The sequence below is a fragment of the Stegostoma tigrinum genome, chromosome 3, assembly GCF_030684315.1.
Source record: "Stegostoma tigrinum isolate sSteTig4 chromosome 3, sSteTig4.hap1, whole genome shotgun sequence".
In the NCBI taxonomy this organism is placed as follows: domain Eukaryota; kingdom Metazoa; phylum Chordata; class Chondrichthyes; order Orectolobiformes; family Stegostomatidae; genus Stegostoma; species Stegostoma tigrinum.
In genome coordinates this window covers 101,680,003-101,707,306 of record NC_081356.1, presented here as the reverse complement: position 1 = coordinate 101,707,306, position 27,304 = coordinate 101,680,003, and the positions used below count along the sequence as shown (strand labels likewise).

Below are 27,304 nucleotides of genomic sequence, written 5' to 3'. Positions count from 1 at the left end.
TCACATCCAGTAGCTCTCCTTTGTCTTACCTGCTCACTACTTCCTCAAAGAATTTACCAGATTTGTCAGGCATGACCTCCCTTGGTTGAAAGCCATGCTAATTCAGCCTTATTTTACCTCGCACTTCCAAGTACTCAGCAATCTCATCCTTCATAGTAGACTATAAAATCTTACCAATGACCACCTATAGCTTCCTGTCTTCTGCCTCCCTTCCTTCTTAAACAGAGATGTTACCTTAGTAATTTTCTGGTCCTCTGGGATCTTCCCTAAATCCAAAGATTTATTAGTGACCATATTTCTTGAATGAGCAGCAAACATGGACACTTTGGGATCAAGGTGGCTTTCAAGATGATACATCGGGCAATAATGTGTAGAGCGAAGTGAACCTTCTGCAACATACTCTAACCCAAACCAGGCACATCCACAATACTCCACAGCATTGCTAATTAAATAGTCAGACTGCTTCACTAATAGAATCCAGACATGATGCATCATTCTGTAACCAGTTGTTCACAGCATAAATTAACCTTCTTTAATTTCCTTGCTTGACAGAGATTTGAAACTGATCAAATGTGGAATTGCAACACAGCTTTCAATGAAAAACACAACTATACAGCAGATATGAGCTTTTAGCAACAACTTATAAAATTCTGGTACTTTCTGACTCATTCTTGAGAAAAATTGCATCAATAATGTTCAACATGTAGTTTGAGAGGCATTGCTTGAAGGTAGGATTGCCCCTAAGTTAGAAGGTAAGCCCTCTCTAGAGGCTTTAATATATCATCTAGGCTTACATTTCAATGCAGCATTGGGTAAGCACTGCTGTGTGGAAGATGCAACCTTATAAGTAAGACTTTCAACTAAAGCTCTAACATTCTCTTAGAAGGGTGCTGAGGATCCCAAGGCACAATGAGAAGACTGAGGATAGAATGGTATCAGTTTTCTGCCCGACATTTACCATCAAACAACATCACAACAAACATAGTCAAAAACACTACTGTTCATGGGAACCTATTCTGTGCAAATTGATTATTACAGTACCTACATCACAAGAGTGACTACACATCAGAAACACGTCCTTATCCATAAAGCTTGTTGGGTTTTCCTTAGGTCATGAAAAGCATTTAGTTATTTCTAATACATCAAACTTCCTCAATGTTAACCCACTATTTCTTTCCTATTGCCCTTCATTACACCACAGATGTTGTACAAACACAAATAATACCTGTGTAGCTTTACCGTATTGGATGCTGAGTCATCCTAGAATGCTCCCGTGAGGGTCTAGCGTATTTCTGGTAAAAGTTGTGCTGAATGCCATAATGGTGAGGGTATTACCATGCATGCAGTGAACATTTGTCAGAAATAAGCAGAACAGAGAGAATAGATAAAATAAGTAGTGCCAAGTCGCAAGATATATCCCTGCTCAGTTTAGTGCTTAAAATCATGAACAGTAATCAGTTGTAATCACAATGTAATGATGATTTGGTGCCACACTATCAGTTTGGAGGTCAATGCTTGAGCCAGTGACACCTTTTAAACATGCAACTTCAAAACATGTCTAGCTACAGGAAGCACATTCCCACCTCTGACACTTCTTACTAGGTAAAGGGATTATGAAATACTTGCAGGTTAAATACTTGTTGATTTCTGCTGACTTGATGTTTTCTAGTATTCTTTAAATTTACCAAATGATGTGGCAGATGCTAAAAGACTTTGTCCTCGAGCCCTATTCACAAACAGTAGGGAAACTGTGGGAAGAGGAGGGCTCGAGGAGGTGAAATCCATCCAGAGTTTTCAGGGAGCCATTCTCTTTCATGAATCTTGTCCAAAACCATGTATAAGACTTAAAAACAGAAAATACTAGAGTTCTAATTAGATGTTATGAACCTGGAATATTAATTCAGTGTCTCCATTAGAGTGCAAGACATCTCCATTTGAGTAAGGAACACCTTGCTGAAATCTGCTGACTGCTTTCAATGATTAAATGCTATATCGACAGCGACCATGTAAAGTGACTCAGGCCATGAGCTTCTATGCATCCTTCGAGACTAATGCTGGACATGCTTGCAGCATTTTGGTTTGCCCCCAGGGTTGCATGAAAGTGGTTGCTGAGACACTATTCAAACAGAATGCACTACATTTGATACCCTTACAGACAGTACATGATTATGCAAATGTTTCAGGCTTTCCCATTATACAAGGAGACAGTAACTACATGCAAATTGCTTGGCAGTGTGAAATATCAACTTTCAGATGCGTTGCAACCAAAAAGGATTCCAGCTGTCAATGTCCAGCTCACGCAGGACCATACTGAGAGTCATGCAGGTCATACACATGCTGCCTACTTCTGCAGCAGTCCACCATTATAAACAAAATGGCAGTAACTAAGTAGTGGAGTACATTGGATTGGAGAAATTAAAATTAATTAGAAACAAACTGCTAATTGAACTGGAATCTTTGTTTCATTTTTCTTAAGCATTTTCATGAAAATATTTTTCAATAAACACAGTAAGGTCATTCAAATGAACTCCACACACAGCTTTGTTTAAGGAAAATCCCAGTGGATGTTTACTTGAAACTCTGTGATGACTAAATCAAAGATTTTATGTTTAAAAACTCTTAGGCTTTCTAACATCACTGCCACCCACAGAACTTTTTTTGTGGCCCAAGGAGGAGATCTTGGGGTATTTCTTGCCTTCCATTCACCCTCTCACCTATCCTTCTTATGTTTATAACGGTTACCATTCCCTTCACACTTTACGACAGTCTTGATGTGCACTCTACCAAGTACTGCAAGGCTCCTGTGGAGCAGCTCAGGCAGTGGAAACATTATTTCAGTATGCTGTATGCCAGTGGTCAGCTCTATCACATTTGCGTGGCAATATGGCTATATTTTTATAAATGCTGCACATATCTACATTGGCTACACACTGGAATTGTTGACCACAAATATCTCTTTGTACTCTAAAAAAGTTAACATCTCAGATATAATGGGAACTGCAGATGCTGGAGAATTCCAAGATAATAAAATGTGAGGCTGGATGAACACAGCTTGGCCTGCTGTGTTCATCCAGCCTCACATTTTAACATCTCAGATATGATGGCTTTCACTGAAACCTGATCACACACTTGAAATATTAATTAAGTCTGTTTCTTTATTTACAGAGGCTGTCAGACCTGCTGAATATTTTTAGCGTGTTTTGTTTTTAATTCAGATTTCTATCAACCACAATATAGTTTTGCTCTTGAATTTTCCTTTGTTTCTTCCTCAAAAAACTCAGTTCAGACATAGCGAGTTTTGAGAAGACTTGTAGCTCAGGTTGAGGCTCTGGATCTGAGTTTGCTCACTGAGCTGGAAGGTTCGTTTTCAGACGTTTCGTCACCATACTAGGTAACATCATCAGTGAGCCTCCGACGAAGTGCTGGTGTTATGTCTCACTGAGCTGGAAGGTTCGTTTTCAGACGTTTCGTCACCATACTAGGTAACATCATCAGTGAGCCTCCGACAAAGTACTGGTGTTATGTCCCGCTTTCTATTTATCTGGTTAGGTTTCCCTGGGTTGGTGATGTCATTTCCTGGGTTGGTGATGTCATTTCCTGTTCTTTTTCTCAGGGGATGGTAGATGGGCTCCAAATCAATGTGTTTGTGATTGGAGTTCCGGTTGGAATGCCATGCTTCTAGGAATTCTCGTGCGTGTCTCTGTTTGGCTTGTCCTATGATGGATGTGTTGTCCCAATCAAAGTGGTGTCCTTCCTCATCTGTATGTAAGGATACGAGTGATAGTGGGTCATGGCGTTTTGTGGCTCGTTGATGTTCATGTACCCTGGTGGCTAGCTTTCTGCCAGTTTGTCCAATGTAGTGTTTGTCACAGTTCTTGCAAGGTATTTTGTAGATGACGTTCGTTTTATTTGTTGCCTGTATAGGGTCTTTGAAGTTCATTAGCTGCTGTTTTAGTGTGTTGGTGGGTTTGTGGCCTACCCTGATGCCAAGAGGCCCGAGTAGTCTGGCAGTCATTTCGGAAATGTTTTTGATGTAGGGGAGAGTGGTTATGGTTTCTGAGCCCGTTTTGTTTGGGTTTATTGCTGAGGAATCGGCGGACTGTGTTCATAGGGTACCCATTCTTTTTGAATACGCTGTATAGGTGATTTTCCTTTGCTCTGCGTAGTTCCTCTGTGCTGCAGTGTGTGGTGGCTCATTGGAATAATGTTCTAATGCTGCTTCGTTTGTGGGTGTTGGGATGGTTGCTCCTGTAGTTCAGTATTTGGTCCATATGTGTTGTTTTCCTGTTGACGCTGGTTTGAAGTTCCCCATTGGCTGATGACAACATCATCAAGCTAGTGGACCTATGCCTCACCACCCACTTCACTTTCAATAACAGAACTACAGACAAACCAACGGTACACCCATGGGATCTCCGATATCAGGGTTCTTAGCAGAGGCAGTAATGCAGAGACTCGAACAAACAGCTCTGCCAATCATCCAACCCAAACTTTGGGTCCGCTATGTGGATGACACCTTTGTCATCACTAAACAAAACAAATTAGAGGAAACCTTCAAGACCATCAATAATACCCTTACGGGCATAACATTCACAAAAGAGGAGGAAAACAACAACAAACTGCTATTCCTAGATGTCACAGTAGAGCGAACAGCCAATGGGGAACTTCAAACCAGCGTCTACAGGAAAACAACACATACGGACCAAATACTGAACTACAGGAGCAACCATCCCAACACCCACAAACGAAGCAGCATTAGAACATTATTCCAATAAGCCACCACACACTGCAGCACAGAGGAACTACGCAGAGCAAAGGAAAATCACCTATACAGCGTATTCAAAAAGAATGGGTACCCTATGAACACAGTCCGCCGATTCCTCAGCAATAAACCCAAACAAAACGGGCTCAGAAACCATAACCACTCTCCCCTACATCAAAGACAGTTCCAAAATGACTGCCAGACTACTCAGACCTCTTGGCATCAGGATAGCCCACAAACCCACCACCACACTAAAACAGCAGCTAATGAACTTCAAAGACCCTATACAGACAACAAACAAAACGAACGTCATCTACAAAATACCTTGCAAGAACTGTGACAAACACTACATTGGACAAACTGGCAGAAAGCTAGCCATCAGGGTACATGGACATCAACTAGCCACAAAACGACATGACCCGCTATCACTCGTATCCTTACATACAGATGAGGAAGGACACCACTTTGATTGGGACAACACATCCATCCTAGGACAAGCCAAACAGAGACACGCACGAGAATTCCTAGAAGCATGGCATTCCAACCGGAACTCATCACAAACACATTGATTTGGAGCCCATCTACCATCCCCTGAGAAAAAGAACAGGAAATGACATCACCAACCCAAGGAAACCTAACCAGATGAATAGAAAGCGGGACATAACACCAGCGCTTCGTCGGAGGCTCACTGATGATGTTACCTAGTATGGTGACGAAACGTCTGAAAACGAACCTTCCAGCTCAGCGAGCAAACTCACATTCAGTTCAGACATATTATAAAAATCTGGAACTGACGCTAAAAATGGCTAAGATAAAATAATCAATGGCTTTTGAATAAAACATCCGTTTGAGAGTGTTTTGTATCTATCTACTTACAAATTATTCTAATGTTTCATTCCTTGTGCCCAAGAATGTCAGAATTCTCTTTATTCCTCTTTCTAAAATGCAGCACTTCATGGGAAGAGGAACTGAATATTATTTAAATGAAAACAGACTGCAGAATGCTACAGAACAGGAGGATTGAATCACAATCAAGAATCTATGGATTCTTAAAAAAAGCTAGCATCCAATTTCAACGTATAAAAGGGAAGGCAAATGGAATATTGGCCTTTATTTCAAAAGGAGTGGAGTATCAAAGTCAGGAGGATTTGCTAAAACTCCGCAAGGCATTACTTTAGACCACAGCTGAAATAGTGCAGAGTGTTTTGGGGCCACTTATCTAATGAGAGATATGCTGGCACAGGAGGCAGTCCAGAGAAGGGTCACTAAGTTGATACAAGGTATGGCAGGACCGTCTTATAAGAAATCAACAAGTCCATTGGGCCAGTACTCTTGGGAATTTAGAAGAATGAGAAACAACCTTACTGAAACCTACAGGATTCTTTGAGGAATTGACAGGGTAAATGCTGACAGTTTATTTCTACTTGTGGGAGAATTTAGGACTAGAGAACAGAGGAATGTTTTCCTCTTGGGGGTTGTGAATCTGTGGGATTCTTTACCACGGAGCACTGTTGAGGCTGGGTCATTAAGTACATTCAAGGCCGAGATACAATTTTTTAAATCAGTAAGGACGCCAAGGGTAATGGGGAAAAGGCAGGAACGTAGCGTTCTGGATTATCAGATTAGCCATGATTTTATTGAATGGCACAGCAGAGTTAATAGGCTGAACGGCCTACTTTTGCTCCTGTGTTGCACGGTGACATTTCTCTACAGAAAATTTCTTCTGAATGTGACTTCCCCTTTCACTAGTCTAAAAATGCCCAACTGAGATTATCCTCGTCCAATGTTTATTTCATTTCCAAATATTGTTTTGTTGACCAATTCAAAGAACAGCTGCCCTAACGCAGATGCCTCAAGAACAGCAGTGCATACTTACTTTGTCTGAAAGATAGCTCAGTTTTACTTTCAACTATTTGTCCCTTAGCCCTATTATTGTTATTTCAATTTTTATCTTTTAAGTAAAGGACGGTTAGCACTACATAAAATATATTGTGGTAGTACTTAAACAACATAAGGATAAATTGATCAGATTCATCCCAGGTGCGCTCTATTAACACTTGAAATATTCTGAAGCTGGTCTGTTTGCAGGGGAGTAGTCATCAATAATCACCAATTCAAATTAATGAGAAACTACTTCTTTTGACCTTTTCTTTAATGTGGATATGACCAATGCATTATAAAATTATTTTATAATCAAATTGCTGTACTATAAAAACCAAGGCCAAATTAACATAAGCTGAGAGCACTAAAGGTAGAGGGGAAGGGTGGGGGTGGAAGACGTAGCTTAATAAATTCCACTTTTAATCCTAATGCAGGTCATATACATCTCACAAATCACGGAGACAGATAAATTAAACAGGTAAGAGCTCAAACATACTTCCTTTCTCACCGTTACAAACAGTACAGCCAGACTATTGACACGAGAAGGGTTACAATGTCAAAAAATAAAAATCAGAAGGATAGGAAAGACATTGAGTTTAAACTATTGTAAGCAGCACACAAACCACAAAGGTATCAGTCTCTACCAGGACTAAAATAACTGAATCTAAGTCTATCACTAAAAAGTGAACCCATATTCTCATATCTTCTAGCATGTTTTGTCAGTTATTGATCAGGGTTTCACAGTTATTGAAAAATTTTATTTTGAGAAAGTGGTATTGGAATTTGAAATGTTATTTCACAAAGTTTACAGTATTTTGATTGAGTCAGTTTTTTCCTGTTAGCGTCGCAAATTGGGAAATATTTGTGTTGAAATAATAAATGCTTCAGTTACATCCTGAAGATTCCAAAGTTTGTCTTCTTTGTGGGTGCATTGAGTGCAGCACTAAGACTCAGGCCTAATACCAGCCTTGTGTCAGCAGGGTCGATTATTCCATCATCCCACAGTCTGCAATGACAAGAAAACAATTACAAAACATGAAACATAATGAATGGCAATTAAACAGCAATGAAGCCTAATCCCTGAAAATGTCAGATTGGCCAATTCAAAAACCATTTGGAGAACATTAAGAATGTATATATTTACCAGATTAGATTCCACTAACCATATACTGACCGGTTTACATCATCAGAAAATAACACGCTTAAAAATAACAAAAGATGGCAAGGAAAACAGATCAGGCAAGAAAGACTTTTAGATTTAGTTTTTACAATACGTCAGAAACACACCGCGTGTAAATTTGTAAATATTAAGTTTACCTACACACTCACAAGAGTACATGAAAGCAGCATTGCTGTATAAAATAAATTAATCTGAGGAAGGCAGAACCAATTTGGAAAAGAAAACAAACAGTCTGAGGAATGAGAAACTGCAATCTATTGGCGAAACAAACAGGGCAAAGACCTTAAAACAAATGGGCTGGGCAGAATCTGGAAGCACTCAGGACTGGAAATCTGACAGCCATGGCAGAAATACAGTCCAGTTCCTTTTTGGGAGAGGGTGTCCAGGAGAAGGGAACCAATATTTCCCTGGCACCGTTCAGTCCATTTGGCCCATTTCCAGAGTATTCTTGTCCACAAATCTCTTATCCTAACCAGACCTACGGTCCCTTTACTGACTCTCAAGCAGCTCAACAAAACCATTCCATTGCTTTCCTTCCTTTTGGCAGATCCTATCTTTAAATTTATGGAATAAAGTATTTAGTAGTTAAATGTTTACCTTCAATCCAGGTGCAGTTACTGGGAAAGTGTATGCCTGATCTATGTTGTTTTCTCCAATTGTCAATTTAAAAAAAATTGTAATCAAACATGTTCTGCCCATCTCTGAATAGTTCAAAACAAAAAACTGCAAATATTTTAAGTCTGGTTAGGCTGCATCTGGAGCACTATGTGCAGTACTCTTTGCCATATTCACAGAAGGATCTTAATGCGTTGAAAGCATTTCAAAGAAATGTTACTCTAGACTAATACCTGGAATTAGTTGAAAGCCTTGTGAGGAAAAGCTACACAGGCTAGGCCTGTACTGTCTGGAGTTTAGAAGAGTTAGAAGTTAGTTAATTGAAATTTATAAAATCCTCATGGGACATAATTGGGTGGATGTTCTGGAGACCTGGGTTCAAATCCTGACCATGGTAGATGGTGCAATTTGAATTCAATTTTAAAAATATGGAATTAAAAGTCTAATGATGCCCATGAGACCATTGATTGTTATTGGAAAATGCCATGTGATTCACTAATGCTGTTTAGAGAAGAAAACTGCTGTCTTTACTTGATCTAGCCTACACGTGACTTTAGACCCACAGCGATGTGGTTGATTCTTAACTGTCTTCTGGGCAATTAGGGATAGGCAATAAATGCTGGCCTAGCCAACGCCCATAGCCATGAATGAATAAAATGAAACAAAAATGCAGCCTTCGTGTCAAGGGTAGTCATTCTCACCTCTGGAATTCTAAAGGCTTTGATTAGAAAAGATTAAGTAAATATCGAATTCAGAATGAGAGGGGAGAGGGGTTAGGATAAATCTTTCCATGCAAAGAACATACAATAAAGGAATGTTTTGGCACAGGAAGCAGCTAAAATAAAAGCTCTCTCTCTCAGCATTTCTTCGTACATGAATTTTTTTTTAAAGAAAGCTTTACTCATTGTTCGCAGGCCCACTGGTAGCTAGTCAGGTCTACAATGGCCAGCAAAATCCCCCACTGTAGCGCATGTGAAAGCTGTACAGCACATCAGATCTATCCTTCTCCTCTTCTAATCTATGGTGTTGGTTCTTAGCTCAGTTTCAAAGGTGTCCACAGCACTTTCAATGCAGCACCTCCAGGCATCATGATCTATGCTCTGAACTTCCTGCTGGTAATGGTCAATATGTCACACAGAGGGATAGGGAGTGCTTGAAATGCTTATTTGGGCACCTCTGTTCTGGCTACCAATGGTCAACTCTCCATGCAACATGATCTTTGTGGACAATAGTTATCAAGCCGAGCAATGTGACCCACCTAAAGTAGTTTGTTTTGCAGGAAGATGGCCTCAATACTGGAGATGTTGGCAGTTTTCAGGACTTCAATGTCTGTATTCCAGTCCTGCCTACAGACCAAGGATGGTGAGGTGGTAGCATCGATAGAATGCTCCAGAATGCTTACACGATGGTGATACAAAACCCATGACTTGGCACATTACAGAAAAGTGATGTGGATGACAACTTTGCGCAGTTTTTGGTTGGTCTGTGCTCAAAGGCTGTGGTTACCTCACAATCATTCACAGAGTCAATGTACTCTTTACTATTGAAAACCTAATGTTTATATCCTTGTCTGCAGTCACAACAAATGAGATGGTGCTCCCCAAAAGAGTTAATTCTTCAGGTGGAGACTGGTACGAGACTTTAGTTCTTTTTAAACTCGATTTTTTGTCTAAGAGTTGTGCCACCTGGACAAATGTGCTGCTATACCTTGTTAGTCTGACTGACCATGGACCAGAACAGCACAGACATTATTGAAAAGAATTTCATGAGTGAGAGTTTCCTGTGTCTTTGTATGGACCTGAAGGTAATGAAGGTTGAAAAGACCTTCATCAGTCAAAAAGGTCATGCAAACTCTCTTGAGGTGTTCTTTAGCATGATGCTGCAGCAACAGGCAACCAAAGATGGTGAATGAGGTCAGGGTCAACATATATCCTGGCTTCACGTTATAAGAGATTTGGAAGGGACTTCAGAGGTCGTTGCTGTGCTTCACTTGTTCATTTAGGAGAGGAAACTGCCATCCTTATCAGATCTGGCCTACATGTGGCTCTAGACCCACAGCAATGTGGTTGACTCTTACCTGTCCTCTGGGATAGGCAATAAATATTGAAACTGGGTGGACATTCAAGTTTTCCAAAGCCCGTCTCTGTTCACAGTATCAAATGCCTTTACAAGACCGACAAAAGTGATATATAGGCCCTGGTTTTGCTCCTGGCAATTTTCTTGCATTTGTCTGAATAGAAGGACAGTATAAGGGTGGCTGAAAGAACTTTTGATGAGGACTCGTCTACTGAGGTGGTATGGGCTGAGGTCAGAAACAGGAGAGGAGAGGTAACACTGCTGGGAGTTTTTTTTTTATAGGCCCCTGCAAAGTTCCAGGGATGTGGAGGAGAGGATCGGCAAGTCTATTCTGGGCAGGAGTGAAAAGAACAGGGTGGTCATTATGGGAGACTTTAACTTCCCTAACATTGACTGGAAATGCTATAACTCTAATACGTCGGATGGATCAGTTTTTGTCCAATGTGTGCAGTAGGGTTTCCTTACTCAGTATGTCGAAGGGCCGACAAAAGGGGAGGCCACACTGGATCTGGTACTTGGTAATGAACCAGGCCAGGTGTTTGACTAAGTGGTAGGTGAGCACTTTGGAGAGAGTGACCATGATTCGGTTATGTTTAGTTTAGCAATGGAAAGGGATAGGAACTTGTCACAGGGCAAGCGTTATAGGTGGGGGAAGGGCAATTATGATGTGATTAGGCAAGACTTAGGAGGCATAGAATGGGTTAGCAAAATGCAGGGGATAGGGATAACCAAAATGTGGAGCTAGTTTAAGGAAGAGATATTGCGTGTCCTTGATAGGTATGTCCCTGTCAGTCAGGGGGGGGAAGCGATAAAGTAAGGGAACCGTGGTTTACTAAAGAAATTGTATCTCTTGTTAAGCAGAAGAGGGAGGTTTATGTGGCAATGAGATGAGATGGTTCAGGTGATGTGATGGAGAGTGACAGATTAGCTAGCAAGGATTTAAAGAAAGAGTTAAGAGGAGTAAGGAGGAGACACGAGCAGACATTGGCAGGTAGAATAAAGGAGAACCTTAAAGCTTTCTATAGGTATGTGAGGAATAAGAGGATGACTAGGGTAGGAATAGGGCAAGTCAGAGACAGAAATGGGAAGTTGTGTGTGGACCCTGTGGAGATTGGAGAGGTGCTAAATGATTATTTCTCATCTGTTTTCACTGAGGAACAGGACAATATTGTAAAGATGACTGAGTTACGGGCTACTAGAATCGAAAGGATTAAGGTTAATAAGGAGGAGGTGTTATCAATTCTATAAGGTGTGAAGGTAGATAAATCCCCTGGGCCAGATGGGATTTTTCCGAGGATTGTCTGGGAAGCTAGGGAGGTGGTGGCAGAGCCTTTGGCCTTGATTTTGAGTCCTCATTGTCCACAGGTTTAGTACCAGAGGACTGGAGGATTGCAAATGTTGTGCCCTTGTTCAAGAAGGGCAGCAGGGATGGCCCAGGCAATTACAGACCTGTGAGCCTTACGTCTGTTGTAGGAAAAACTTTGGAAAGGATTATAAGAGATAGGATTTATAATCATCTAGTGAGCAACAATTTGAGTGGAGACAGTCAGCATGGATTCATCAAGGGCAGGTCGTGCCTCATAAACCTCATTGATTTTTTTGGGAAGGTGACCAAGCATGTGGATGAGGGAAGGGCAGTTGACGTGGTGTACATGGGCTTCAGTAAAGTCTCTGATAAGGTTCCACATGGTAGGCCATTGGAGAAAATACAGAGGCACGGGATTGGGGAGATTTAGCAGTTTGGATTAGAAACTGGCTTTCTGTAAGAAGGCAATGAGTGGTGGTTGATGGAAAACATTCAGCCTGGATGGTGTACCTCTAGTGGTGTACCTCAAGGATGTGTTTTGGGACCACTGCTGTTTGTCATTTATAAAAATGACTTGGACGCAGGCATAGGTGGATGGGTTAGTAAGTTTGCAGATGACATTAAAGTCGGAGTGCGGAAGATTGTTGCAGGTTGCAGCAAGACTTGGATAAACTGCAGAATTGGGCTGAAAGGTGGCAAATGGAGTTTAATACGGATAAATGTGAGGTGATTCACTTTGGGAGGAATAATAGGAAGGCAGAATACTGGATCAATGGAAAGATTCTTGGTAGTGTGGATGTGCAGAGGGATCTTGGTGACAATGTACAGAGATCCCTGAAAGTTGCCACCCAGATTGAGAAGGCTTACGGTGTGTTAGGTTTTATTGGTAGAGGGACTGAGTTCCAGAGCCGTGATGTCATGCTGCAATTGTACAAAACGCTAGTGCGGCCTCATTTGTAATATCACATGCAGTTCTGGTCACCCCATTACAGGAAGGATGTGGAAGCATTGGAAAAGGTGCAGAGGAGATTTACCAGGAAGTTGCCTGGTCTGGAGCACAGGCCCTATGAAGAAAGGCTGAGGCACCTGGGTTTGTTCTCATTGGAGAGAAGGAGGCTAAGAGGGGATTTAATAGAGACATACAAGATGATCAGAGGATTAGATAGGGTGGACGGTGAGAGTCTTTATCCGAGGATGATGACTTCAGCTTGTACAAGGGGACATAGCTACAAATTGAGGGATGATAGATTTAAGGCAGATGTCAGACGCAGGTTCTTTACTCAGAGTGATAAGGGCGTGGAACACCCTGCCTGCCAATGTAGTGAACTCAGCCACATTAGGGGCGTTTAAACAGTCCTTGGATAAGCATATGGATAGCGATGGGATAGTGGAGGGGGAGGGGCTTAGATTGGTTCACAGGTCAGCGCAACATCGAGGGCTAAAGGGCCTGTTCTGCGCTGTATTGTTCTATGTTCTATAAGTACCCTATCAGAGGTGTTTGCCCAAGTAAACTAAGTAATTAAAACAAAGACGACAGCATTCTTTAAGGTAACAATACAGAAACACTGAAAGCAGAACATGTTATTGGGTTAACAGGAGAGAGCTGACAAGTGGAATTAATTTGCAACTACTCTAACAAAAACCCCACATCTCAGCATTTAAGCAAGTTGCCTTCTCTTTTGCCCCATTCGCACTAAAACGTTGATCAGCCAGCCTCCTCTCCAAGCCTCTGAAGATGTCTGAGGCACTGTTCAACATCCTTTCAATATTAAGAGAATAAAATGTGAGGCTGGATGAACACAGCAGGCCCAGCAGCATCTCAGGAGCACAAAAGCTGACGTTTCGGGCCTAGACCCTTCATCAGAGCTCTCTGATGAAGGGTCTAGGCCCGAAACGTCAGCTTTTGTGCTCCTGAGATGCTGCTGGGCCTGCTGTGTTCATCCAGCCTCACATTTTATTATCTTGGAATCTCCAGCATCTGCAGTTCCCATTATCTCTGATCCTTTCAATATTACCAGTTTTCCCTCAAAAACCAACTCTTGGATGTTTTTCTCATAGAAAACTAGAGTTCATAGTTTCCTATTTTTCACTCAAAAATCCTAGGCCTGGGTGATTTAGGTTTTCAAAGGCTTGTGGAGAGTGGGTTGATGGGGTTGGCTATAAAACAGAGGGGGTGCCCAGTCCACCTTCTTGCCAGTACCCATTACTACCCCCATAAATAGAAAGGTGGAAGGATGCCAAAATGAGGAGCCTACCCTATGTTTGTAAATAGCTAATAAAAGACTGGCTGAACACAGTAATAGCTCAATTGGCCCCTATTGTTACCCAGCCTATGCCATAGCACAGTTTGGCATATGCAGATGGGTGAGAAGAAGTAGCTTTTTTATTCCTTTTCACACGTTTTTAAAAGTCCAAGGCAGATACTGTCTTTGCAGAGAGTGTTCTTTATACGTGGAGATATTGCTCCACCCCAGGAAAAATAATAATTTTTTTTTCTTCCTTGTATGGAATTTGAACGGCATTCTTTCATCCCCCTCATTAAGACAGTCTTGGCTAACACTCCACATCTGATACCTCTAATTAACTGGCTCTAGGGTTCCCTTAGGCCTTCCTCCTGGCACTACTGTCAAGACTATAGTTGCCAGTGTTGGATTGAAGAACAATGCTGTCAGGGTGTGGATTCAGAGGTGTAGCCAGTTCCCAGCACCTGACCTGACTGATGCACAGTACTATCAATCATATGTGGAGCCAGTGAGGTCTGTTACCTTTGGCTTTGGCTCAGCCCAGCAAAGGAGCAAGTCAGATCATATGCCATTGCTACTGTGGTTCGTCAGGGCTGTGCTGGAGCGAAGCTGAGAACATGGTAAGTGTGAAGGCCTTTTTCTGCGCTGCAGACCTCTACGACTGTGTGACAGCTGCAACACGCAGAACCAACCTTTTGTCGGAGCTGAATCTCGGTTGGGAGTTTAGCTCACAGCCTCACCAAAGACCCAACCAATTTTCTCTACATTACTAAGCCAAACAATGAATTCTGCAAGATAACCATTTGCTAAGAGGCAGCTGGATGATGCATAGGTGGATAGCAGGCAGAGACTGAGGAGGCCACACAAATCATTTAGCGCCTCCATTCCTATTGCAGCATTATAAATGCAAGTAAGCAAAACATTCGTGAACAATCAATTTTAAGAAGTTGGAATTGTTTGTCTCATTGAAGTGTGGCTTGTTCCCGAAAAAGTTGCAAACCACTGCCTTCTAGTTTAGAATAGTTGGTCATTTCAGAATCTTTCCCAGCACTTCGTTCAATAGTTCAAAAAAGCTGTAGACCCATTTGTGCTGACATCATGTTAAAGAGAAACAATCATTTCCAAGAAGAAAGAAAATAGGAGAATAACAAAATAGCATGCTTCCCAGTTAAGGAACAGTACAACATCACGCTCAGCAGAGCGCACATGCATGTTTTGAACAGATTTATCTCAAATATGTCTAATTTGATTCATCTTCCAAAACCAGTCTACAAATCCTGAATGAATGCTTTTGGGAGACCTATCTCTTGTAATGCACATAGCAAATAAACTGCTCAAACTCTGGCATCCATCTAAAATCTCTAGGCGACAGCATTAATTTCACCCAAAGATGTGTTATATTACATACTTATTATACATTGTTTAATTCACTGACATATGCTTCATACATTTTCTTTTCTGTTAAGGTGATTTTGAATTAGTTTTAGGTTTAGGATGAATAATTATTAATAATTATGAAGTTGGAACTACGTTGACTTTATTCTTGACTGTCCACATGCTTAATACTTAAAATTATATTAATTCCTGAATACATTAAACACCTACTTAACAGAATTATTCACATCCCTCTTTATTCATTTGCATTAAGGAATTCAGACCAGAGGAAATAAAATTGGTGAACTGACCTGAATTACCACTGCTGTTCAGATTAATTTTGATAGGGAATTGTTATCTGCCTTGTTTTAAAGGTGATAATTAATCTATACTGGTCACCCACTGGCCTCCTAACAAGATTTTTCGTAGCTGTTCATTGCATTTGGTTTTCTGCACATCAATGTTAATTAAAACAACTGAGGGGTAAACTTGGCATAATTTGGTATAGGAGCTACAAACAGGCGCAAGTGGGCACTCATTTTCATTCGTGAGAATTTGGTAATTATGGGTATTAATGTACAATATAATCAATATTCTAATCATTACAAAATCATGTAGATGTAAATCCTTCCATCTGACTCTAGGTAAATTGAAGCCTGTAAAAGGAATACACTGAAATATATGAAAGGTGTGCACAAAGAAACAGCCCAAGGTTTTTTTCAAACATCGTACAGCAACAGGGAACGCTCCATTATTCGATTGCTATTATTTTTAACGTACGTGTACATGCATTGATTTTTTAAAAATCAAAATATCAATGTTAACCAAGATATTTATTTTTTCAAAAATCTACATTTGTTTTAATTTTCCAGACTTTTTTTGAGCAGAAGATGCAAAATACTAGCACTGAGAAAGGAACACATTTCCATTTTGCCTATCTAGCCACAGCATTAAGCATTCCCATATTACACTGCATGATGACCTTTAAAGAAGTTTCTACTCCACCACATTTCCCAACCATGGTGTAACACCCTTTACTGCAATACACCGATCAAAAATAAAGTTGAATGTTGAATTTATTTTAGGTGAGAGAGACATTGAGCAAGGAAATAGACCTGCCATTGTGGATATTATTGAAGTCCAGAGATGATAGGACTGCTAATGCATTGCAACTTCTAATCATCTCTAATCTACCAGTTCCTATTTCCTATCTTAATTCCTAAACCACAAAATATTTAAATTAAAACAATTTCAGACTATTTTCTTTATGACATGAAATGTGCAAACTTGAAAAAACAATCATATTATTTAACTTGCAAGTTTTTAAAATTTTTAATTTTTGATCCAAGTGTTATCAAGAAAATTGAGTTACTTTAGTTTACAACAGATCTGTCAGGAAAGTAATCAGAAAGGGTTTTCAGTCTGACTGAATACATTCATATAAATTTCAGGATAAACACTGGAGGTCAATAATTGGTTTAAAGAAATAAATGCATCAGAGACCCTCGATCACCAAATTTTTTAAAATAAGTGCCAGCAATAATAAATTCAAAGATAAATTATTCTCACAGCACAAGCTGGAAGAATATTGTCAGAAAGGAACGTTTTCCTTTCAAGAAACCAAGGTTGAGAGTCAAAATCTATCACAAAGAATAGCAGCAGGGTGGATTAATTAAGGAATGCTATGAGACAATAACAATTTTGGGTTTTAAATGCCTCAGCATTGTAGGAGAATACAAACACTGCTGGAAGCAAGGCAATGAAGCATCCTGAAGTCTTTGGGAAATTATAAATCACACAAAATTAACTCAGTTATTGAGTCGGATTCTAATAGGATCAACCAGTATAACTTATAACCCTAACTAAAATTATCTATTTCACGCTACATTTTTAAAAGCATCTTCTTTCATACACTCTGTTCTCTTAGCAGTAAGTGCTGTTGGTAATTCATGGAATCATACAGAACAGAAAGGGCTCTTTACTGCTTTGAGCCTGCACCCATAAAAATTACTCCAAATCTACACTAGTCTCACTTTCCAGCTCTGGCTTAGAGCCTTGAATGTTATGATATTTCAAGTGCTTATCCAAATCCTTCTTAAAGGCTTGCAAGGTTTCTCACTACAACTATCCGCCCAGGCAGTGCATTCCAGATTCTCAGCACTCTCTCGGTGAAAAGAAATTTCTTTGAAATCCCTCTAAACCTCCTGCCTTTCACCTTAAAATTAGGTACCCGTTACTGACCCTTCAACTGAGGGGAACAGCTGCTTTCTGTCCATTCCTCTCATCATTATATACACCTCTATCAAGTCCCCTCTCAATCTTCTTTGTTCCAAATAAAACATCAAGAGCTTACCCAGCCTCTCTCCATAGCTAACTGCTCTATCCCAGACAACATCTTGATGAACCCACTCTGTACTCTTTTCAGTGCAATCACTTCCTTCTTATATTGTGGTGACCAGAACTGCACACAGCACTCTGAGCTGTAGTCTACTTAAAGTCCTGTAGAATTCCAACTCAAAACCCCCTGCTCTCATTACATTTGCCACAACTGACAAAGGCAAATGTCCCATATGCTGTAACTGCCCTGTTAACCTGATCTGCAACCTTCAAGGATCTAGGGACAAGTACTCCAAGGTCTTTTGGTCTTCTAAGCTTCCTAATGTCCTGCTCTTCATTTGGTACTCCTCTGTCTCGTTACTTCTTCCAAAGTGTATCACCTCTCACTTTTCAGGGTTAAAATGTAATCTACCACTAATCTGCCTATCTGTACCATCCTGTAACTTAACACTTTCTTCCCCACTGTTAACCGCCTGGCCAATCTTAGTGCCATCTAAACTTATCATCACTCCATATTTTCTAATATATTGTATGTATCACAAACAATAAAAGATCCAGTAGGTCCTTGTGGGATGCCACAGGACACTGGCCTCCAGTCAAACAAGAGCATTTTACACTGTTCTATACTTATATACTCTTTAGCAAGATCCTTCATGGGAGACTCATGCAAAAGGTAAAATCACACAGGATCTGTGATGAGCTGGTAAGATGGTTACAAAACTGTCTTAGTCATAGAAGACAGAGAGTAGCAGTGGAAAGGTGTTTTTCAGATTGGAGATCTGTGGCCAGTAGTGTTCTGCAGAGATCAGTGCTGGGACCCCTATTGTTTGAAACATATATAAATTATTTGGATGAGAATATGGGTGGCCTGATTAAGTCTGCAGATGACACAAAGATTGGGGGAGCTGCCGATAGTGAGGCAGATTGCCAGAGGATATAGCAGGATATAGATAGGCTAGAGACCTGGGTGGAGAAATGGTAGTTTAGTCAGAAGGGAAGTATGTAATAAATGGCAGAACCCATAGTATTATCATACAGAGGGATCTAGATGTACAGGTCCACAGTTCTCTGATAGTGGCAACACAAGTGGATAAAGCAGTCAAGATATAATGGTATGATAACAAGGTGTAGAGCTGGATGAACACAGCAGACCAAGCAGCATCATAGGAGCAGGAAGGCTGAGGTTTCAGGCCTATACCCTTCATCCAGCTCAACACCTTGTTATCTCAGATTCTTCAGCATCCGCAGTTCCTACTATCTAAGATATATGGTATGCTCGCCTTCATTGGTCAGGGCACAGAATATAAAAATTGGCAAGCCATTTGCAGCTGTATGAAACTTTAGTTAGGCCACATTTGGAATAGTGTGTACAGTTCTAGTTGCCACAGAAGAATGCGAATGCTTTGGAGAAGGTACAGAAATAGTTTACCAGGATGCTATCTGGTTTGGAGGGCATTAGCTATGAGGAAAGCTGAACAAACTTGGTTTGTCATCACTTGAACATTGAAGGATGAGGGGTGACCTGATACAAGTTTAAAAAATTATGATAGGCATGGATAGAATGGATTTTCAGTCTTTTCCCTAGGTAGAAATGTCAGTTAGTAGGAGACATAAGTTTGAGGTAAAAGGGGTTAAGTTTAAAGGAGATGTGAGAGATTTTTTTTTTAAATTACACAGAGGGTGTTAAGTGCCTGGAATGCAATGCCAAAGGAGAAGATGGATGCAGATACAATAGCAACATTTAAGAGGCAGGGAACGGATAGATACAGCAAAATGTTTTTGGTTTAGAAAGATATCACGTGTCAGTGTTGTCTTAGTGGGCTGAAGGGAACTGTTACTGTGCATTGTTACCACCAGCCCCTCTTTCCTTCCACTAGGCCAACTTTGGAACAACTTGCCAAGTTGCTCTCGATCCCATGCTCCCTTTCTTTATCAGTCTCTCACGTGGCACCTTGACATGGATTTGCTGAAATCATGTCAACTACATCAACTGCACTATCCTCATCTACACACTTGGTCACTTTCTCAAAAAAAACTCCATCAAATCGGTCAGGCACAACCTCCCTCTGTCAAAGCCACGTTGACTATCCCTACTAAATCTTGCTTCTCCAAGTGGAGATTAATTCTCTGCTTCTGAATTTTCTCCAGTAGTTTTTCTACCACTGATGTGAAACTCACTATTCTGTAATTTCAAGGTTTATCTCTATCACCCTTCCTGAAAGTGGAACCACATTATCTGTCCTCTGGTTTTCTGGCATTTCCGTGGCCAGAGGGGAAATAAAATTTTGGGTCAGAGCCCGACTCCCACAGCAGCCTAGGATACAACTCATTCAGACTTGAAATGTGTCCATGTTTAAGCCTTCCCAAATCTCCAACAGTACCTCACTCTTTATGTCAAACTGCTCAAGAACCTCACAGCCCTTTTATCTGAATCTGTACTTACATTCACAACAGTGACAGCCCCTTTTTACTCCTAAACTCTAGCCACAAAGCCTCATTTGAAGACTATTCCAAGATACTGTCCCTCGTTACTGCAGTAACTGACTCCATAATTAAAAATATAAGGCCACAAACTCTTTTACACCGTCCCCTCTCCTGCCTAAAGATCCTATATCCTGAAATGTTGAGTTGAAAATCCTGTCCCTCCTTCAAACATGTCTCTGTGATGGCAACAATCCAATTCCATGCGTCAACCATACCCTTAACTCATCTGTCTTATGTATAACAGTCCTGGCATTAAAGTAGAGACCATCCAATCTTCTTTTGGTTCCTCAACAATGAATATGGCTGAACTTCCTTTACTTAAATATGCTGTGCCCCTGTTATATCAATATTCTGTGTCAAAATAGAAATTGCTGGAAAAGCTCAGCAGGATCTGCTGTAACAGAAATCAGAGTTAATATCGTGGGTTGAATGACCCTTCTTCAGAGATACAGTGTCCCCTCCTGCCAAACATATTTAAATTCTTTCCAATGGCGCTTCCTGCATAATTTTCTTTGATTGTGGTTCAAGGGATTGGTGAAAAGGCGGCAATGGGTAACCACGAGGCAATGTGATCACATCTCTAATCAGGCTATCCATGTAGTTCTGAGCCTCACAGATGTGCCACAGCATCTCCAACCGCCACCTGAGCTCTAAAATATGGAGTTCAAGTTTCTTCAGCTAGCAGCACTTCCTGCACACACGGATGCTACTGGTGTCCTGGATGACCATGATTTCCCACATGACCAGTATTGCATTTGGCTGGCAAACATCGCCACCTTCAAAATCAGTCACCAAAGCCATTCACATGAATCTTGTACATGAGTAGGAAACTTAACAGATACAATTTCAGGGCAATAATTCAATTTTGCCATTCGGCAGAGCTATTAATTTTTTCATTCTTGCAGCTTATGAAATTTAAATCTCTTTTGAATTATATTCTTACTTGCAATTACCAATTACTCCATAGATTTAGAATCATACTTAGCAAGTGGTTTAATAGATAAGGTTTTCTTGAAGCAGGGCAGCACAGGTCTGGATACATACATCTGTTTTACAAAGCACTACTACACTGCATTCAACTAGCTAATTAAGCACATTAGGGATCTTAATTTTATTGGATAAACAGTTAAATTCAGTGAGCTGCTGCTGATGTAGAAAACTAAATTACTCAGTTACAGTGTAATGCAGCTAATCCAAAATACTATCAATCTGCCAGTCATCAGCAAAATGATGGAAAATGTCATCAATGTTATAATACAGCACTTGATTAGCAACTATCTGCTCACTGATGCCAAGTTTGTGTTCTTCCAGAGCCACTCAGCTTCTGGCCTCATAATATATTGGTTCAAACATGGACAAAAGAACTGAATTCAAGAGTTGAAAGCAAGGGTGACCGCCCTTGACGTGGCTGCAATTGACCAAGTGAGGCTTCAAGAAGCCCAAGCAAAAGTCAATGGGAATTGGGGGAGGTCTCCCCATTAGCTGCATTTATACCTGACACAAAGATGATTGTGGCTGTTGATACAGTCAGTTCAGCTCCAGGGCATCTATGCACAAGATCTTCAGGTTCATATCCTAGGTCAGAAGTTTGGATGTTTGTCGATTAATGCATAATGACGATTGAATCATTTGCGACTCCTCATATACTGAAGTAGTGAATGTCCAAATGCAGCAAGACCTAGGTAATACCCAGGCTTGGGCTAACAAGATTCATGCTGCACAAGTGCCAGACAATGACCATCACTTTCCGAACCCATGACCACCATAATTCCAAAGAACAATGGTTACATAGGACTACCACACATGGAAAGGTATCGCCACGTGCTAAACCTTGAAGTCACAACACACACAACTTAGACAGAATATTGCTTGTCAACCCGTCACCCAATTTTCTTGCTGCTGTCAAGGGCATTTCCTAGAATGGCCAAACTAGGAATGAGAAGAAAATGTGAAGTCTCAATCTCACATCAGTAAGTGGGAAAAAGTAGAAAAATTCTGAAGCCAGGATGAAACAACAATGCTCCACAATGATCTCCTGGCTTGAAGGCAATGGTAGGATAGGGTATATGTCTGCCATTACATTGCAGATGGTATTTGCATACAATTCTATTATTGCTGATGGTCCATGGCACAGTCTTGTGTTGTTAGATTTGTCTGAAATCTATTCCATTTAGCAAAGTGATAACGCCAAACAATACAACGGAGCACATCTTCAATGTGAAGACGGGACTTTGCCTCCACAACGGCTGTGAGGTGGTCACTCTTACCAATTATGTCATGGACAGATGCATCAATAGAAGTCAGATTGGTTAGGATGAGGTCAAATATGTTTTTCTCTTTGGTTTCTCTCTTTTCACCATCTGCTGCAGACTTACACTACTCTTAGCACAAACACTAAGGAGCAAAATCATACTGAAACAACTACCGTGGAATCACCCCACTTTCTACTGTTGACAAGATCTGGCAGGATTTCTGAAAAGGATTCTTTCTATCATTGCAGAAGACAACCTCCCAGAGAGTTAGCATGATTTCAGAATGAAGGCAGGCACAATAGACACAGGAATGTGCACTCAGATATAGATAAGAAAAGCACTGTGAGCAAAACAAAAGCCTGTGTCACTTTCCAGAACTCCAAAGCCGTCAACACTGAGCAGAAATGGATTTTAGAAAATCTTAAAAATCTTGGTTGCCCATCAAGGTTCTGCTCTGCAGTGAAGCAGCTTCAAGAAATTCAGTATAGACAAGTCAGGCACAAGAATGACCTCTTGAATCATTTGAGAATTTGCAACAGTGTGAAGCAGGAATATTAGTTGTCCCCATCTTCCTCCCCATCTTCATCAGCATCACACTGAAGCAGGCAACAGAAGATTTCATAAGCTTTCAGACCGATCAAAGTCTTTTCAGTCTCAGGTGTCTTCAGGCTCACAGAAAGATACAGAAAAACCTATCCATGAACTTGTTTGCTGAATACAGCACGTCCTGAGCACAGTCACTCAGACCTGCAATAGGTAAGCTGTTTTTCCACAACGGCAGAAACCTTCAGGCTGAAAATCAGTTTAAAGAGCCGAGACTATGTTGTACACAGAGCAGTCCATTGGTAAATGCAACGGAGGAGCCCCACGCAAACGTCCTGCATCAACCTGCAACCAAGAATAGTGATCACTAGGGACCAGCATTGACGGAATTCAGCAGAATGCTGTTATGCAATTTAACTATTTCCGAAGTGTCATTTCATTTTATGCCACCACAGCCAAGGAAGAGAACATTAGACCTTTGATTCTGCCAAAGCACTAGTGTGAAAAGGAAAAGGGCAATTGCAATTGTACTCAGAAACAACGTGGGCTTTATGCATCTGCTGTGTGAAATTTTGCTGATCATGGATAGGCCTAAATAGCCATCAGTCACCTTGCAAATAACTAGAAACTTCCCAAAATTTTCATCAATGAAAAAATGCCAAGGGAAAGGAAACTGTGTTCCAGTGGAAGTAGAAGGAGTGTAAGCCTACTTTCGACACACTTACAAAGCAAGGGAATTTGCTGTTGATTTTCAAATAAGCCTTTCTGAGAGATCTAAGATTTGCTCTGGCAAACTTAACTCAGTCATAACATGGTACTGCACGTGATTGTAGGGTTTTTAAACAGAGCATTATCAGCTTGAGGCTGCAGTTACCAATTAGCAGGCTGCCCAAGCAAACTACAAACCAGGAAATAAAGTCCTGAAATAACATCACTTTTAAAAATTTTAAATGTAACAAATGTATGGTTTTCTTGTAGAAGTTAAAATGCTACTCTTAAAAAGTTGTTTTAAAATAATATTGCTTTAAATTTCTATTCATTAAAACTTAACACCAATCTGTGATTAGTTTTTGAAGTTTTATTTCAGGGTCATCAGATTTCATTAATCACCTGGGTGTTAAAATCCAGTTTTGCATGGTGTAACTTTCAAGGTATTTCCAGAAGTGATGTTGAAGCAGGAATGTTGCAACTGTCAATGATTTCAGTTATAGCTAGTTTGGTCAGGGGTAAACACATGCAGCATGTGATGAGCTATGTTGCTGATGGCGAATTCAGGATCTCTGCCCTAATCTTCATATGTCTTGTAGCCTGATGTTCTTGACAGTTTCAAAGGGGTACGACAGCAACTGCTGACAGACTGCCAACCCAAAATTCATAAAATCTAACCAATCAGGTCTGCTCTTTTTATTCTGTCAGTCAATGCATAGAATTCTAGTGGCAAGGAAAAAAAAACTTGTGAATGGGCAAAAAGCTAAGCAATAAGGAAATTTACAACTTATCATTCTCTAATTTTGGGATAGTCACTCCTTTATTGCAGCCTACAAAGGAACTGGTGAAGGGAACATATAAATAAAATTGAAATCTGCCTCATAAGCTAACCCAGGTCAGAACTAGAAAAATACATAAAGCAACATTAAGTGCATTGAGTTAAGAACACAGGATCAACCATTCACAGATGACAGGTGACCAATCAGTTGTTTAAACCAAATGAGACATTTTCTGTAGAATAAACAAGCCTTTAGCAATGATGCTGACAGGATGCTGTGGTTGATCTATATCAACTAAATACATTTGGTTGCAACAAATTATTCCTATTCCAAGCACTAACAGAAACTGACAAAACATGTTCGCTTGTCAGAATGCATAAAAGATAGAAATACATAGAAACTAACAGCATTCAGCCCTCCGAGCTTCTTCTGCTACTTTTTATTCCTAAACTTTTCAATACAGTCAGGGCTCATTTTCTATATCATTGTCATATTCCCAACTTCTCCCCATCCACCTGATGCCTTTAAAATATTAAAAATCATGTTTTTCTTGAAAATGTTCAGTGACTTGGCCTCCACAGCCTTCTATGGTACTGAATTCTACAGGTTTACAACCTCTGACTGAAGAAACTTTTTCTATCTGGCCCCTCGTTTTTGACTCCCCAACCAGCGGGAACATCCTCCCTGCCTCCTTTCTGTCCGGCCCTCTTACAATTTTATGAGTTTCAATCAGCTCACTTTTCATCATTCTAAACTCTAGTGAATACAATCTCAGTCAAATAAATCCTAATTAAAAGGGGCCTAAAGGGCCAACTTTTTCATGCAGAGGGTGGTGCATGTGTGGAATGAGCTGGCAGAGGAAGTGGTGGATGCTGGTGCAATTAAAACGTTTAAAAGGCATCTGGTTTGGTATATGAATAGGAAGGGTTTAGGAGGGATATGGGCCAAATGCTGGAAAATGGGGCTAGATTTATTTAGAATATCTAGTTGGCACGGACAAGTCGGGCCAAAGGATCTGTTTCCATGCTGGACAGCTCTATGACTACGTCTGTGACTGTCTGCATAGGACAGTGACAGTAATAATTGAATGAACCTCCACTACACTCCCCCTATGGCAAGTTTAACCTTGCATAGGAACTTAAGCACAGGAATAAGCCATTCAACCTCTCAAGCCTGTTCCATGAGTCAATGAGGTCTGTGGCCTAACTCTCATACTTGCCTTTAGCTTATATTCATTAATACATTTGTTAACAAAAACTTATTTCAGACTTAAAATTACCAACTGAACCAGCATTCAAGCGTTTGTAGAAGAATATCTACCCAACTTTCTGTATAGAAGCGCTTCCTAACATCTCTCCTGAACAATGTAGCCCTTGTTCTAGGTACCCCAAGCAGAGGAAATTATTTAAGTTTATCTATTTCCTGTTAATAGCTTGAAAACTTCCTCCGATCACTCTTTAACTTGAAAATTCCAGAGAAAGAAGGCTTAATTTATATAATGTCTCCTCATAACAACCCATGAAGACCAGGTATCATTCTTGTAAGCCTACGCTATATTCCCTCTGAGGCCAATATATCCTTCCTAAGGTGTAGAGTGCAGATCTGCTCACACTATACCAGTTTAACGAGAATTTTGTATAACTGTAGCATACTTCGGTATAATTTAATAACTTCGGTTCTCTAGATATAAATGTCAGCATTCCATTACTTTTTTTTATTTTTGTCTGCACCTGTTCATGACATTTTAAATATTTAGGCACCTGAATCCCATGTCTCTTTGGACATCCACCGTACTTAACTTCATACCAACTAGAAAGTACCCTGATCTATTCTTTTTCAATCCAAAATAGATAACCTCAGACTTGTTTACAACTGAACTCCATCTGCCACAGTTTTGTCCAGTCGATCAATATCACTTTGTACTTTTACGTTATCATATACATTATTTACAATGCCGACTAACTTTGCATCATCAGCAAATTTTGGATATATGACTTTCTGTGCCATTATCCAAGTTGTTGTTAGTAATATGAATAATTGAGACCAATTTGATTACGTACCCATTATCCCCACTTTATGTTGCCTGCCACTCAAACAATTTTCCAGCCATGTCAGCATCTTTAACTCTATGGGCTTCCACCTTAGTTAACAGTCTGTTAAATGGGACTTTATCAAATACCTTCTCGAAGACCACATAAACAATATCTATAGACATTCGCTGTACACTAAATTAGTCACCTATTCAAAAATTTCAATGAAATTTGTCAGGCATGACCCATCTGTCATGAATTCATGCTAGTTTGCCCTGATGAACTGAAAATTTTCAAGGTGTTCAGTTACCCCATCCTTGATAATAGATTTTAACAATTTCCCCATCACAGATGTTAGGATAGCATATCTGTAATACCTCGTTTTTCCTCTTTCCCGCCTCTTAAAAAAGAGACGTGCAATTTTCCAATCCAGAGGGATGACTCCTGTATCTGGCAAACTCCTAAACATTACAGCTAGTGCATCTACAATGTGGTCCTCTACTGCCATTAACACCCCTGGCTGGAAACCATCAGGTCCCAGGTACTCTTCATTGTTTAATTCCATAAATTTTCTCATTGCCCATGTTTTACTTACATTAAATTTTATTCAGCCTCTGTTCCCAATCCACTATTAATTCCGTCAAGACTTCCAGCAAGCTATCCTCCTTTTCTGCTGTAAGTACTGAGGCAAAGTAATTATTGAACATATCTGCCATTTCCACATAGTCATTGAC

General features: G+C 40.3%; 1 protein-coding gene across 2 annotated transcripts in view; it reads right to left on the bottom strand.

Moving 5' to 3' along the window:
• Window positions 1-6,896: 6,896 nt before the first annotated feature.
• mccc2 (methylcrotonyl-CoA carboxylase subunit 2) overlaps window positions 6,897-27,304 on the bottom strand; it is a 101,289-nt gene continuing 80,881 nt past the window's right edge. For both annotated transcript variants that reach the window (XM_048528008.2, XM_048528009.2), the window contains one exon: window positions 6,897-7,649. In XM_048528008.2, the coding sequence (XP_048383965.1) occupies window positions 7,532-7,649 (118 nt within the window). In that variant the 3' untranslated portion in view covers window positions 6,897-7,531. The remainder of the gene's footprint in view (window positions 7,650-27,304) is intronic.